At 36.9% G+C, this 15,661-nt stretch overlaps 1 protein-coding gene across 8 annotated transcripts in view; it reads right to left on the bottom strand.

Annotated features, from left to right (window-relative positions):
- The window catches only part of Nfib (nuclear factor I/B), a 411,316-nt gene that overhangs the window by 3,024 nt on the left and 392,631 nt on the right, over positions 1–15,661 (bottom strand). For 6 of the 8 annotated variants that reach the window (XM_013516302.1, XM_013516300.1, XM_013516299.1 and 3 more), the window contains one exon: positions 1–3,489. This exon is cut by the window's left edge and continues 3,024 nt beyond it. In XM_013516302.1, the coding sequence (XP_013371756.1) occupies positions 3,360–3,489 (130 nt within the window). In that variant the 3' untranslated portion in view covers positions 1–3,359. The remainder of the gene's footprint in view (positions 3,490–15,661) is intronic. The other 2 variants (XM_013516303.1, XM_013516301.1) reach the window with 1 other exon arrangement.

Raw genomic sequence — 15,661 nt, forward strand, 5'->3', positions numbered from 1 at the left:
GCACTAGGCCTTTAACAGTCAAGACGCAGGCAGGAATACCCACAGCGCGTCACTTGATTAAGCTAGAACTGCTCATTCACTGGCAAAGAAAAGGAGAGTGAGTCTGCCTGCAAAGAATACTGCGTGTCCTGTGAGGTTGAGTTGCTCACTTAGTAGGTCAAAGGTACATGGAGAGCTCGGCCGGGAGGATCTGCCTTCCACGGGGCAAGTATCGCGGAAATGGCTGGGCTTCTGTCGGAACTCGCGCTGCGAGGATCCCGCCGTGCTATTCAGCGTTTGGGCTACCAGACTGAACGGGCTAATCACGTATGATCCTCCAGCCCACAAGCATTGTCCTAAAGTATTCCTTATTAAATGATATGCTGTGAGAACAACTGAGTTTATTTATTAGGCCGTGGTCTGGGGGAGGGGGCCAGGGACTCCTTGAAACAGCCTACCATGTACCACTAATTCTGAAATATTCCCTCTAGTAACGAATTCACTGAAAGGGCGGGGAGAGGAGAGGAAAGGGCAAGATAAAACCAGCCTCCGTTCTCCCTCTAACGCTCAGGGGACACTAAATCAAACATATATTTGAGGTACCATCCCTTCCAAAAGCTCCCACCAGTATCTCATAGGCTTAATTCATCCACAGGAACATTACTTTCTTAAAGTTCTATATTCTCTCTGCTCTAGGTTTTCAGTTTAAAAGGGCTGGTAAAAATTAAAAGAAAAGATTTATTTATGTATTTACTTTGTTCCTTAAAAACTGAACTTTGATTTTCATCTATCAGTCCAAATACATTCAATAAGAGCAACCTTTCATTCCCTCCTCTGGGTACTGAAAGAAATTGAAGCGCACTGCTATCCGTCTGAAGTAGTAAGTCACAGGTAAGTCATATCCTCCATAGAATTTTATCATTAGTAAATGAAGAAATGGGGCCAGGGAGTGGAAGGGAAAGAATACGGAAGCACTCCTTCCAGTGGGTCAGAAGCGTTTGGTAGGAGAAAGCATATTCCTGTGTTAAACCCCCAAGTGTGAAAAATCCACCACCGGCTCTATGGACATTTCAAGGAATGTCTTCACCAGACGGGAGACAGGCTCACTCTCCACTGCGGATCTGCAACTTCCAGGAGAAACTACCACCACAACTAGAACAAGACAGGTTTTCTTCTAAGCCAAGTCTGCCTCCAGGAGAATTTGTGGTGTCTGCTTGCTCTTACTACGTCGTCTGAAAACCAGAAATGAGTTCAGCTTGCACCCCAGGTAGGAAATGAGAGGGGGGGAACCTGTGTAAGGTGAAGTTTATCACAGTACGCAGAACAGTCGCTTTGCAGCTCGGGCCCATCTCAGGGTCACTGCTTCACAGCTACACTGTAAAGTGTTAAAAATCCTCCCACCCACCCCAGAATATATATATGTATATTAAAAAAAAAATCCCCTGTCCATCTCTCAGTACACAAAAGGACCTCATCACACTGCAAAAATAGCAGTACCCACTTTGGTCAATTAAAACAAACAAACAAACAAAAAGCATACATTATTTTTTTTTAAAAAATCTGTGTACTTACCTATAATAACCAATACAGCTAAAAGCACTACCTACATAGGCAAAACTTGGTATTGCATAATTCGTATAAATTTGAAACCCCTCCCCCCCAATATTAATTGGAAGATGAAAAACATGAAAGGTTAATAGAAAAAACACCAAAATACTGAAAATATTGCTGGTCGATTACAATTTTTAAGCGGCAACTATACACAGCCATGATATGCTTTATAAATGTGAGATAAAGGTATAACTGTCTAAAAAATCCATGATGTCACACATTTTTCTTCGTCTGGAGTACAAAATATTTTGTCATAAAAATGGTAAAGATTTAAAATGATAATAAATGCAGCAAAACAAGTGTAGTGATGTCACTTTTTGTGTGTTTTTTTGTGTTTTTTTTGTTTTTTGTTTTTTGTTTTTTAGATTTCAAGGCAAGGCACGTAATGTGGACATTATATCTTCGTGCAAATTAGGATTACTGGAAAGAGTATTTTTAATTAAAATTTTAAGAGACATAGAGGCAAAATGTGTCTGCCCATGCACACCACGTATCTGTCAATACAAGAAATTTGTTGAACAAGGCTAACGTCTGAAAGCACCATGCAAGTTTTCAGCACCCCGATTATGTTTGTTTTCTCAAGAGTGCATTTTTTTTTCTTTTTTTTTTTTTTAGTATCCTACACCCTGGCGTTCCCAGTTTGTAAACTGTAAGCTTTACCCTTGTGACATGGATTTGCGTGCCTCTTCTGTCTCTGTAATGCAGATTTTATAGAACCTTTGTACACCCTATGGGTTCTTGATGCAACCAGTAATTTTAAATAAATAAATTCTACCTCCAAGGAGGCTGCAGCTAAACCAACATAAGTGCTGTGTTTTCATTAATTTTTTTTCCTCAAGCACATGATTTGTCTTGATTTAATGCCTTTTTAAATGCCCTCAAAAACTGAGGAGAAAATAAATTTGTTCAAAATTATTTTAAATTCTTTTTAATCCCCTCAATTTAGAGTCCAAGGGCTGAAGGACTTATAATCATGATTCCCCTTTAGATATAAATTTATAAATTGCACTTGCCTCTGTTAAGTGTATCTTTTGTGGGGAAAATATTATATTAATTTTACTGTTGCATGCAGAGATAACACTTCACCTACATAGAGGCATTTCTTCCATACAGCCTTTGTGTTCAAACTGTTTTTTTTTTTCCTTTTTTTTCTTTTTTCTTTTTTTTTTTTTTAACCTTTTCTGTCTTTTTTTTTTAAGATTTTGAACTGGGTTACACACTGGAAAAGGCTGGGTTAAGGGCCAAAATTTAATAAATCTGTACTGATAACTAAAGGCTACAGAGATCTCATATACCTTCCTTAACTTTGAGAAACCAGAGTGCTTCGACAATGGCTGGCTGTGGCTGTCCCCCAGCGCCTCTGCTGCCGCCCCCAGCCTCTGTTGGTGAGATAACCAGGAATAGCAATTCCATGCGTAAACAACGAGAATACTAAACCAAGAAAACTAGCTTATCATGCAAATATTAAGGCATCTAGAAAGTCAGTTAAAATATATTGTCATAGAGACAGAACATCTATTTCCCAGCGGACTTCGGGTAACAAAGGCTACGTTGCAGGGGCTGCGATCTACCATCAGTGAAATATCATCGACCCTTTAATGTCATTATATACTTTCAACCTTAAGGGAATTAGTGATTGTAAGTGCTGCAATTGCTGGTCTATCCTCTTCTTTCTTCAGTTTCTTTCCTTTCTCCCTTTGTTTTGTCCAGTCTTCCTCTTTTCCTTTTTTTTTTAATTTTTTAAAACTATTGTTGTATTTCTTTTTCCCTCAGTTGCTCGTTTCTGCTTGAAGGAAGGGTTCTCCAATTATGTTCAAACCATAATTTTGGACATTTGCCGGTAGGATGGGTGTCCTGTTTGACACTTGGAAAGGAACCAAGCTAGCCCAGGTACCAGGACTGTTGAGAGGAAAGGGCAGCAGGGAGGGGAGGGAAAAAACAGAGAAAACACAATGTTAAAATCTACAACGGTATTAGAAATATACACTTCAGATACAGTAAATTATTACTATACTTTTGTTTTTCAAATTTAATGAGATAGTATGGGTCTAGCATGAGATAAATGTGCCAAATTTTACATGTGATACCTACATATTATAGTCCATATAAGAAGACTATATATATAAAAATAATACCTGCACACATACAATAGATGAGCTATTTCTTTCATGAAAAAAGTGAAGCAGAAAACCCCCAAATAAAGCACATATACTGCTGTTGAACTCTAACTGAAACTCCTTTTAATCTTTTTTTTTTTCCAGTACTAGGGATTAAATCTAGAACATTCATGCTGAGGTACATCTCAGGCCCTTTTTTATTTGAGGTAGAGTTTCCCTAAATTGCTAATTTACACAGATTAGGGCCAAACCTGCAATCCTCCTGCCTCAGCCTCCCAAGAATGCTTGGATTATAAATGTGTGCCATCACGCTCACTTTCTGCCTAAAATATCTGATCCATTTTTAGACAAATGGACTACGACTTTTTGTCCAAAACAAAGCGGCAATGTACAATGATACAAACATACTGTAGCTTGCCAGTTATACTGTACTGATCTTGTTTTATCTTCAATTTATAAGCAATCCAGTAATAAGGTGAGTTCCAATTTTTGGCCTGCCTAGAAGACTGAGTAAAATTGAAAAGTATAATAAAAGATATTTATATCTTCATCAAGAAGACTTTTAGTAACCAAACATGAAAATCAGAACCAAAACAAAACGGTTTTGTTGCTGTGAATAGCCACTGCAAGAAAAAACGCAAGGCTGCAAAGATTTAAGCTGGTGCTTATTCTATAGCTAGTGTTTTGTTTTGCTTGTATCCTTCTCCTTCTCAGATAGAATCAACACTTTCCTTTCAATTCACGTGTTAAAACATCGGCGGGCAGCAGAAACCTGAGCGTTTCTTGCCGTCTACCCTCAGCAGTGATGCCGCATCCGAGCGCTCCGGCCTGCAGGTGGAAGGCAGTACGAGCGTCCTGCACCTCTGCCCAGCTGTACTCTGATCTATGTTAGAGTTGGAGCGGTTTGTAAAAAGTTCAAAAGAGCTCTGCGCTTGCATTGGCGTAATCTTTCATCAAAGAAATACTGTATGGAGGAAAGTAACACCAGCTCTCCACACCACATTCACGTATACCAAGGAGTTTGGGGTACACCTGATCTGATGCATTGCAGATATCCTTACTCAACTTGGAAGTAAAGTCAGCTACGTAACAGCTGCATAAATAATTATGAATCAAGAAAATATCAAATAGACAATTCCATACTCAGTTTAGTCATGGCTTAGCAGAGAAATAGATCTCCAACGTTTTATATTTAATCTGGTATCCTTCACTTGCCTTTTGAGACTGTAAGGTGTGATGGACCCTATTTTTGTAGTCATCAATCTAAATATATTTATTTGGTTGTATTTAAATTCCAAAGATACAAAAACTTCATAGGATATTAATCTAAAGGAAAAGTTTTAGATTAAAAGAAACCCTGGTATATGACTTTTGTCCTCTGTTAATACCTCTACACAAAATGTGGCTTATTGCTACACATCTAAGTAAATATTTCTGAGATATTTAGACAGAAAAAAATCACAGTAAGATCTTTTCACCCATGAGGCTTTCTGACTAGATTACAAACTGCATGACAGCAAAGACCATCTCTCTTTCTGTTAATCATGTGGTACAAGACCTAGCACATAGTGAACAATCAATAATGATAAAGAAATCAATTAATTGGTCCAAATCACACCCAACTACATATATTTTTAAAGGCTTTTGCCCATGATTACGTGTACTCATAGAAAGACACAGCACCAAAAATTTCATTATGGAAGAATAATTATCTTCAACTAAAAAGAATCTTCATTATTTGATGAAAAAAATCGTAATTTTAGAGAATACGAATATTTTCATTGAAAGCTTTCTTAAGAGACTCAACTGTTTCCATGTATTTCTTTCCTCCCACACACATCTTCAGCAATTATTTCAGTGGTTTCCACACTGAGAACATTATGTAATGCAACAAGAAACTTATTTTCCCCTCACCTGTGTTGCCACTGCTCTCTGTACAGACTCTTGTTACAGCTTTTATTACTTCATATCATAATTATTTATCATCTACAGTTATCTTACTGACTGAAAGGTGAACTCCATCGCGAAGATGACCTAGTTTTACCTATCCTGATCGAGTCTAGCCAATCCAATGTTAATTACTTCTTCACAAAAAATAAATTACAAAAAAAGCATCCATTCTTTTTAACCTGAAGGAAGAAGCAATAGTAGCAAAAGCCAAAGGACTGCTTCAGGACGATCACTGGCGATAAATGACAACATCAACAAGTTATTGTGAAAAATAAAAAAAGAATCCCAAAATCAGTGGGCGCCTAGAAACTTACTTAGAGACTGCGTGGTTTAGGGATATAAAGTACATTTTAATGATGGAAAAAAATCAGTGTAAAGGACAAATCTACCAAATATTAGCAAAAAAAGACAAAAATTCAGGGTGCATTTTACAACTGCTTTCTTAGTTCTTTAGGAGACATATATTAATTGTGAGAAAATGCTCAATAGAAATAAAGTGATGCTAGTCAATATGAGGGCTCATCCTGTAGAATGTGTAACAGATTAAATGAAAACATTTCTTTGCACCTTTTAAAACCTACATCCTACCTTATGACCATATCAAAATTGCAGTGTGCCATGTGTTTATCAACACTGTTTATGAACCTTTGGAGGGGAATAAATCTTAAACATTAACACGATGCAGACCCCTTATATGGTTTTACAAGCCTCGTATTGTTAATCTGTAGGTTCAGTTCAGAACTATAAGGTACAGACAGGTTCTAGATTTTCTTTGGCAGTCCCATTGAAAAGAGGCCTGTTAAAACTAATTCAATGACTATGAAAACAACATAAAGAAAATATTTAGCACACAAAACAATCTAGAGACGGAATATTAAAAATACAGTATCTAAAACTGCATAGGGATTCAAATAAAAATGAAACAGTACTTTTACATATCTTACTCTACAATCATACGAATGGATAAAATAAACACATATATACAGATTAGTTATATATAAAATACTTAATGGTTTTAATTTAAAGTGAAAATTATATAAGAAATGCCATGTTCAGCCTATCCAATAATCTTCACTTTGTCTAGTAAGAGTTGTGAGACTGTAACTGAAAGGACTTCAAAATAATCATCAGATATGCTATTTTAGCAATATATCTTAAAGTTTATATTTACTTTGCTGTCATTAATTTTCCAATGTCAAATCACCTTTCTTTAGGCACACTAAAGATAATGAAAGGTGAAAGCATATATTTATAAGATATATACTGACAAATATACAAAATATATACTGACATAATACATACATATGTATTATATATATACTATATATTGACCATAAAGCACCAAAAATTTTAGTGGTACCTTAACACAAAGTACAACTCACCTTAGTAACTTCCATTCTATGTATATAATGAGATATTTCATTATGAATAAAATACATAGAACTAAATCACAATTCCAAGAATAAAATGTCTTATATCTTGGGAATATTTCCACATTATTTTGACCAAATGTATGATGTGGCTCCCTCCAAAAAAGAAATTATTTTATCTTAAACATACATTACTGGTAGATGATGGTCCTTTATTTTTTGCTATTAAGACTACCTCCGAAAAACACTGTTTCTTCTGGACAGCCCTCCTTAAGAGAACTAAACTCAATGGCACTACTTTATTGAAGAATTTCGCCAAATTATGTCATTTAAGGTACAGCGTCAAGGCAACAGAAAAGACATGACAGCTGAGTTGGGAAAAAGCTCAAACTTCTATACGATTTAGAGGGATAGAATTACCACAAAGGGATAAACTTCTACATGAGAAGCATGCGGATGAACCCTAGGAGCAAAACACCATGTTTGGCATTTTACATATGGAATATTACTCAGTTCTCTCTGAACTCTTAAAATGGCCACTTCACAAACAGAGAAACTGAGACAAACTACTTGCCCAAAGCCCTCCACTGAGCACTCCGGTATAAATCAGGTCATTCTGATTCCCATGGCCATTTCACTACATTATATTGTCTTCCTAGGAAGTCAGATCTTGGCCCACCTTTCGAACAACTTTCTGAAAGCAAAATATGTTTGCTTCAGGAGACAGTAAGTTTCCCATACCCTACACAAGCTGGATCTTCCCCTACCTAATGTTGCCAAAGAGACTTCTATGCTGAATGTGAGGTTGGTTCTATGGCCAAGCAATGTGCAACACTACGACTCTATCTCCCCTGGAAACAAATCTAGTTGAAGTTCTACTAATGTAACAGTATGGTGAGGACCAAGCAGGAAAAAACTACCCATTTATTCCTTTAAAAATGTTACACGATTCATGGATTTCTTATCTTGGATACACTGGATAAAATAGTTGGTCTTGCATCTAAGAAGTCAATACTGTATCAATAAGTGAAAAGAGAACATTGTTGTTGGCAGCTAAACTAATGTACAATGGTTATGTTTTTCAAAAGTATGCATTCCACGTCTATATCTTCGCAGCCAAAGAAATTGGTTCCATAGCTTCTAACTCAATCAGTCAAGAGTTATAGAGAGACAGATAAACATATTAAGTCATTAAATTGAGCCAGGAACCCAAGTTTTATCTTCACCTTTGGTTTCAGGTAATTAAAACTATAAGAGCTATTTGAAGAATGGCAAATTCATTTATTACTAGAGAGTGTTTATTTGATAATGAATTGGGCATTCTATTTGCTAGAGAGTCTATAAAATGTCAGAGTATTTACTATACTAATACTTCTCAGAGAAACAATAATATTGCCCATTCAGATTTTATATACTGCATTTCCTTCAGAGATAGTAAGTACTCTTTTAGGAAGCTTAAAAATACAGTTAGGAGCAAAGTGCAAATAATTGTATATATTCATATATACTTCAACTGTACCAGCAGCTACATTATTTCTGCATAGTGACAAAGAATAAACAGAGGTCCAGAAGGCAAGAGCAACAGAGAAAGTAGATATCTTAACTTAAAAGAAGGGTGTGGCTTCAATTCTTTCACATGAATTTCCTGAGATGGAAGGCTTTTACTACTTTTTTGGCTAAATACACTGTTACTGGCACATTAGCACACAGGTTTTAGTATCTCTCCCCAAATGTATAATAAATTACTGCCCTTTTAGAAAAGTAAAGGATTTGTCTGGAAAATCAAGTATAGGTTATTAATTGGTGATTAATTATTTAATTAGAAACCAGGTACAGGTGTATGTTTTGGACCGGCTTCATACTTCAATATAACACAAACGCAGTAGATTGCGTCCTGCGAAAGAATGTTCACTCAGACTTGAGGAAGGAATAAACAGTAGTATTTAATGTATTTGAACAAAAAAATGACTTAATAAATACACTAGTGCTAGCTAGTTGCTAGCACTTCTATAATTTATAGTATTTTCCAGGCACTGTGCTATGTCAGTGATTTACTCTTAAAGCTTTTAATTCTTACAAGCCTAGGAATGAATGTCATCAAGATAGCTAAGAAAACTGTACTACTAATTTCTTTGGTTTATTGAAAGGAGCAGTTAATGCTTAATTTTTTTAACCAATTTTGCATGCTTGTATCTGGTAATCTGAACAACTACTTTGAAGATAACAATATGCACTATAACAAACATTGTTGATTTCCTATCATCTTGTTTTGAAATTCTGTGTCACTTTTAATGTTTCTATATTTATATATATATATATATATATATATATATATATATATATATATATATATTACCAATGAGAAAATGAAGCTAGGAAGTTTAAGTATCTTGTCCAACTCCCAATGCTACTGAATTGTCAAAGCCAAGATCTGAACCTCAGCAGCATGGTCCTAATGACTATGTTTTTACCCATATATTTTAACTCCTCTTTTGTGAAAACACTTTTTTTTTTTTTACTGGAGTACAAGTTATATTGTAACTGAATTATATCAGAGATTTGATGAGTTAAGGCCCATATCGATGAGACACACTGAAATTCCCATGAAGTATAACTTCTGAGCCCAAACTACAGCAAAAATAACTGCATTTCATGTATCCATTTCCAGTCGCTTTCCAGTCAAGAGCAGTACGTGCCTTTTTTATATATGTACAGATGTGGCTGCATGTCAGTAATTTGGTTTTGAGTTCCTGTTCAGATAGTGCTAGACTGGAAATAAAATATACAAAGTGCTTCATCCAAGTCTTGGGTTTCTTCGATTTATTTTTCCCATTTTTAAGGATCATTATTGCCATCTGAATGATCCTATCTGCGAGCAAGATGATTTCTAATGATTATTACTATTTGTAATAATCTGTATCAGACAGCTCCCTGGCTAGCTCTTACCTGATCTGCAAAGTACTCTAGTGGGCTTTCCGGGAAACACCAAATATCATAAACTGCAGGTGGCTCATGGAATTACTCTAACTGCAAGCAATAGTATTTCATGGTAATGAAAGAGAAATGTATTTGTTTCTTAACTAAGTAGGTAAATCGCCTTCTTTATTGCCATTCCTTCGGGACCAACAGTTTTGGAAATAACATATCCAAATGATAGGCCATCAAATCTCATTAGTTTATATTCAATTGTTTCAGATGTACGCTGTAATTGGGGCATGCTGGATTGAGGGTTAACTTTATCATGCGTGAGTGCTAGCTTTTTCTAAGTAAAATAATGGCACAGGCCAGTGAAATACTTCCTCTAATGAAGAGCACAAGGCAGGAAAAGCCACACTATATGGGTCCATTCCGGCTCAACATTAAATGTACTCATTATACTTACTGTACTCTTGTAGTAGAGAGCTTTTACATAATCCTAGCAGACCTTCAACAAGGCAACCTATATATTTAAAAGTAACAAAATTTATCTCCTTCAGAATGAGAAATAAATATGAAAAAAAGCTCTTTCCCTCAACAGGCCAAGTTAAGCATATTTTTAAAAAAATTACATATTTGGTCTTTTTCACATTTTAGAGCTAAAACTGAAAGATAGAGAATTAACATGAAGATGACTAATTTTAAATTAATTATAGCACACACATACACATGTAACAATTTAGGGAGCTGTGGGAAGTTTTGTCCAATTAAAACTCTATAGAATTATCAAGCTAATGACACTTATTTCATCTCTGCCCACAGCCCGGGCATGCCCAGTGCAGTGCCCACGCACCGATGCCAACCTTTCTTCACCCTGTCTTCCCCTCTACTCTGGGCTCCTATCAGCGCTGCTGTTACAAGTGCTCCTGTTCCTCTTTATTTGCATATGTGATTCTTCAACAGCAGGCAAAATTCTGCACGAAAAATGGTGCTTTCAAAACAGTGCCTCTCACTGATAAAATCACACTCCGTTAAAGAAAACTGTAAGTTTTATCAAAAAAACAAAAGGTTCTCTCACAAGTGATTTTCATTTAAAAGCAAAAATCATTTGCTTGTAGAATTTTGTCTCTAAGAACAGAACTTATTTGTATCAGAATTCTACAGTATAAAATTACAAAGAATTAAGGAACCGAAGGCTTTTTGATATTGGGCCTTCATTCCCTGATATGTGTGCAAAAACCTTCCTTGTCCTAAAGCAAAGTGAACAAGAGAGAGTGTAATTGTGACTTTGTGCCTCTGCATACATTTCTATTCTTCACTTTGTTGTACTTCAATGAGCTTTTGCCTTTTTTCTTTTATAATTTAATATTTTTATTATATTTATTCATGTTATTTAAATAGCACTAAAAATTCACACTACCCCTAACTCACAGAACTAGCAAACATGGGGCTCCAAAATGGTAAGCTAATGAGCACTGCTCCGGCTGCCCAGGGGCTGATTTGTCATGGGCATAACACATGTAAATACGGTGCTTTCCGTAAAACATCTTCGAATCAGGTAGGTGTTTAACATCCTTCCTTTAGTTTCAAAGGGTTAATGTGAGAGGTTTACATTTGGAAATGTTCTGAACCACGCTCCTCCCTCTCCAGTTGCACTGCCAAAAATCATCCGACAGGAAGCGTAAGATTAAGTTTGTCCTACCTAAGCGAACAAAGAGTGCTCTGAACAGGCCACCGCTTTACTGCAGAGCGGGAACTTTTCTAATCCTGCTGGAATCTGCAGTGTTGCTCAGAAAATATCACGGGAAAAGTTGTTTTCTTTCCTCTAACATCTTGTCTCTGGATCATCTCATTTGGGTCACACTGCCGTTCCTGCTGCTTCCCCCATAAAGGTTAACTTAAAGCTCCAAACATAATCATGTGGAAAATGGACATTATTGATTCCTATGGCCCATTGTTCCCCCATCCTAAGTCCCTGAAGTTCAAGTTCAATCTGGAATTACATCATGTCTGGTTTCTCCTGGTTACCAGACAGCTTGAGACGTGACCACAGCTACAGAAAAAACAAACAGCCTTCTTCACGCTTCGGCTCCCCTATCGATTCAAACGTAAACTTTTTTTCTTTCTCTCAAGTATGCTTCAAGTATGGAGCATGGTTAATTTAGAGATTAAGTTCCAAATTAGATTATCTAATGGCATCTTAATGGATTGCTGACCCATTTCCTGTGGGATGGCAGCATGCAAGTCTGGCTGGAATACAATTAATTTCTTAGGAAGTGTTCTGAAGAGTTTGCCTAGATAAAAAGGAAACGACATGTTGTACAAACCTTTCTTTATAATAGGCAAAGTTAGCCAAAAACTACAACAAATCCCAACATATTTTCCACAGCCAAGCTGGAGATGCCGTGTGCCTGAAAATCATATCAAGATCATTTTTAAGAATGGTAACATTTTCAGTTTTGATTGTGTAACAGGTGCAAATGATTCTTGTGAGAATGGAGAGTAATTCCGGTCATGAGAATGCTCAAGTACAAAGAGCAACACTGCCTAGCAGCTCTTTTATCAAACAATAGTTATGTGCAGTTTTGGCTTTTGCAGTTCTCTGTCATGAACTGAAGATTCTTCCATTCATCTATCTTATCAGCATTTCTCTCAGAGTCCCTGAATAGTGCTCGGGGTCCAGAATGATGTATAAAAAGTTGAACGTTCTGAACACACTTTAGAGCTAACAGCTGAAAAGGAAATTCAGCACTCTGAGACTAAAGCTCCCCCCAGGAACTCCAGGAACAACCCAGCTGTCGTACTATAGTTATGTGTCAAGATAGCAGACCGAGCAGGAAATGCTAACCTAGTGAATTCGCAGGGATGGTCCAACTCTAAGGTTGAAACAAAAGTTAACTCTTCATTCCACCTAAGGCCAGGATATGCGCTGGCCTTAACACACACGTCACCTATCCGTGGATTCACACATATAGATGTGCATACCAATGTATCATTTGCAATCTAATATTGAAAACGACTTTTGTATAAATATTCATCGTAAAATCTTTTGAGAGCTTACATTTTCCACAGGAAATGCTAGGAACAGCGCAAAGAAAATGGTAAATGGCCGAGGGCAGTGTTATGCAAATAGTTATATGCATGAAATAAACGCTGTTACCTCTTGCTTTTTGCCCTCCCTCTTCTGACCAGCAAAATCCAAATAACCTTTACTGGCTGCTAAATTTCTCTTGGGAAATCAAGAAACTCTCTAGAATTGCAGTAATAAACGACAATTTCTTACAAAAACATGTGTAAAGTAACTACAGAATGAAGTATTCAACTCACAGAAAGGAACTGCTAACACATGTAACATGGAAAATAGCTGATAAAAGTCTCTGTGGTGCCATTCAATTATGGCATCAGCAGAAACACAAAAATCCTTCCAATTATTTCACTAAAATCTTCATTTATTCATTATTTCAGAGGCTGAGCAAATGGTTTGTGTAAACATATCCTTCAGTAACACGCGCATGTTTATTTTAGCCATCTGAAGGCTTCTTCTATGTTTATATAAGCCATCAGACACACACACAGCCACTTACTTGTGGCTTTGCATTTTCCTGAAAGGGGTGAAGGGAAGAAGGGAGAATGAAACAATAAATCCAGTTTCTCTTTTGCATAAAGCATTCGCTCCAGTGTTTTAAAATAACTTATGTTTATATTATTCTTGGACTGTCCTCCAGCTTTCCTTTTCATTCAACTATATTGCTCGTTCATATTTGATAGCACCAGCAAGGTTCTGGCTGTAGTTTCAAGAAAAAAAGCCAGTTAGGGAGTAACTACCTTGTGCGTTCACACCCACATAACTCACATATGCAAAAACAACATAATTTGTCCACATAACAGGACAAAGCACAGACCATAGCTAGTTTGAGCAATCTATCACCTGTTACCCATCCAAGAACTGAGCCCATCCTCACTGAAGTGGAGGGGAGGTCTCCATCAAACATACTGAGTCTGTGACCTCCAGTTCCTGACCTTTCACCTAGGCAGGTAACTTCATTTCTCACAGCGCAGCCACTCGGCAGATCAGGCGCACAGAGGGATGCAGACACACACAAAGGCACACTGAAAAATGGCTCACAAAATTCTAAGTTCAAAACAACAAAACAACCCTGCGAGTCTCTAGGTATTTCCCAAGAGTCGGTCTTGGTTACTTGGGAAGTGTGCATATACTGGGGTACAGTGGGGAGACGGGGAGCCCAGCTTTACAGTACCTGCTGAACTCCCTGGGCCTTGCCACTTTCCGTCCCCTGATTGGAGACCCTCGGCAAGGAAATCCCGCAAGAGGGCAACAGGCATAAATCAGAAGAGGAGACACGGTGGGCAAGTGAAATGGCAACAAGAAACGATCCAAGCAAACTGAAGCCAAACCAAAACAACCGCTCAGCTTTGTCCTTTTCACCTATGAAGTCTCCAGGGATTGCCTTTAGTTAAAAACAAAAAATAATAGACACAATAATGGTCACCTCTGATATTTTCTTTATTCCATCATGCTGAAAGTAAATTATTTAATTTTCTGGCTGACAGATCTACATGCTGCAGATATTTTCAACTTAGTGAAATGATTCTAGAGCTATAACCATGGGCTCAGAGATTTTAGATTGCAATGGTCTCTCTTAAAAGTGGTAGTGCTGCAGACAGTAATGCTTTTTTATTTTCAATATAATATCTACAGAAAAACCCATTAAGTTTTAAAAACAACTACAGGGAACCAAGTATAAATTATGCATAAAGCCACTGTGCCACAAGTCAGACCTGGCTTACTTGTGCTGCACAATACGCACTGTATCCATTTTTGAAAACAGTAACAAAGCAAAGCCAACTGCTGACTGATCTGAGCATATTTATTCTGAACCATTACAGTTCATTTTTAGAGCAGCGTGTTTCCATGTCCACCATGGCAGTCAGCATACCCCAACACCGGGACGCAGGAAATACCTGTACAAGGCACAAAGGAGACACCTACCATCACCAATTACGTGCTTTCTGAGTCGTGAGTAAAAGGGAAGAATCAAACTCCAAGCTACCTTTGTAAGAGCTTTCTGAATCAGTGGGGCCATTCTACATTGTATTACTTACTAATTCAAAGAAAAAATACTATCTTTGGGAGGAAGTAGAAGAGGAAATCTTAATAAATTCTCGTAAGACCTGAAACTGATTACCACAATTTTCTTCCCAAGAAGGGCATTAGCATAAACAGTACTAACCTAAGAACTGAGCTTATTATTATCCATTCATCTGCGTGTGCGTTCTGTGACACACTGTCCATTCACCTCCTTTTAAGGGATATCATTTTTTGATTCAAAAATATTACTAGCTATATTTTAAATTGCCAATAATTTACATCATTATTGGTTTTTAATGCTCTTTAGAGGTGCTACCCTATTTCAGATTAAGTAGATGCCAATCAGTAATCAACAGATCCGGAAGTTCAGACAGCCAGAGGCACATCTGAAATCACTGGTACATTTCATCTGATTTGCAATTCTAAAAAATATGGCAAGCTTGTATGCACATGTGAGCCATTTTGCAGATAGGCAGAGCATCAGATGCAGGGAGATTATTTAACAAACTAAAATGCAAACATTGTGTTACCAAATCCAATTAAATTAACTTTAAAAGACTTATTAGTTCAGACTTTTTAAGTAAGATATTTTCAATGAATTTAATTAA

The sequence above is a fragment of the Chinchilla lanigera genome, unplaced genomic scaffold (genome assembly GCF_000276665.1).
Source record: "Chinchilla lanigera isolate Chin_1 unplaced genomic scaffold, ChiLan1.0 scaffold00033, whole genome shotgun sequence".
Classification (NCBI taxonomy): Eukaryota; Metazoa; Chordata; class Mammalia; order Rodentia; family Chinchillidae; genus Chinchilla; species Chinchilla lanigera.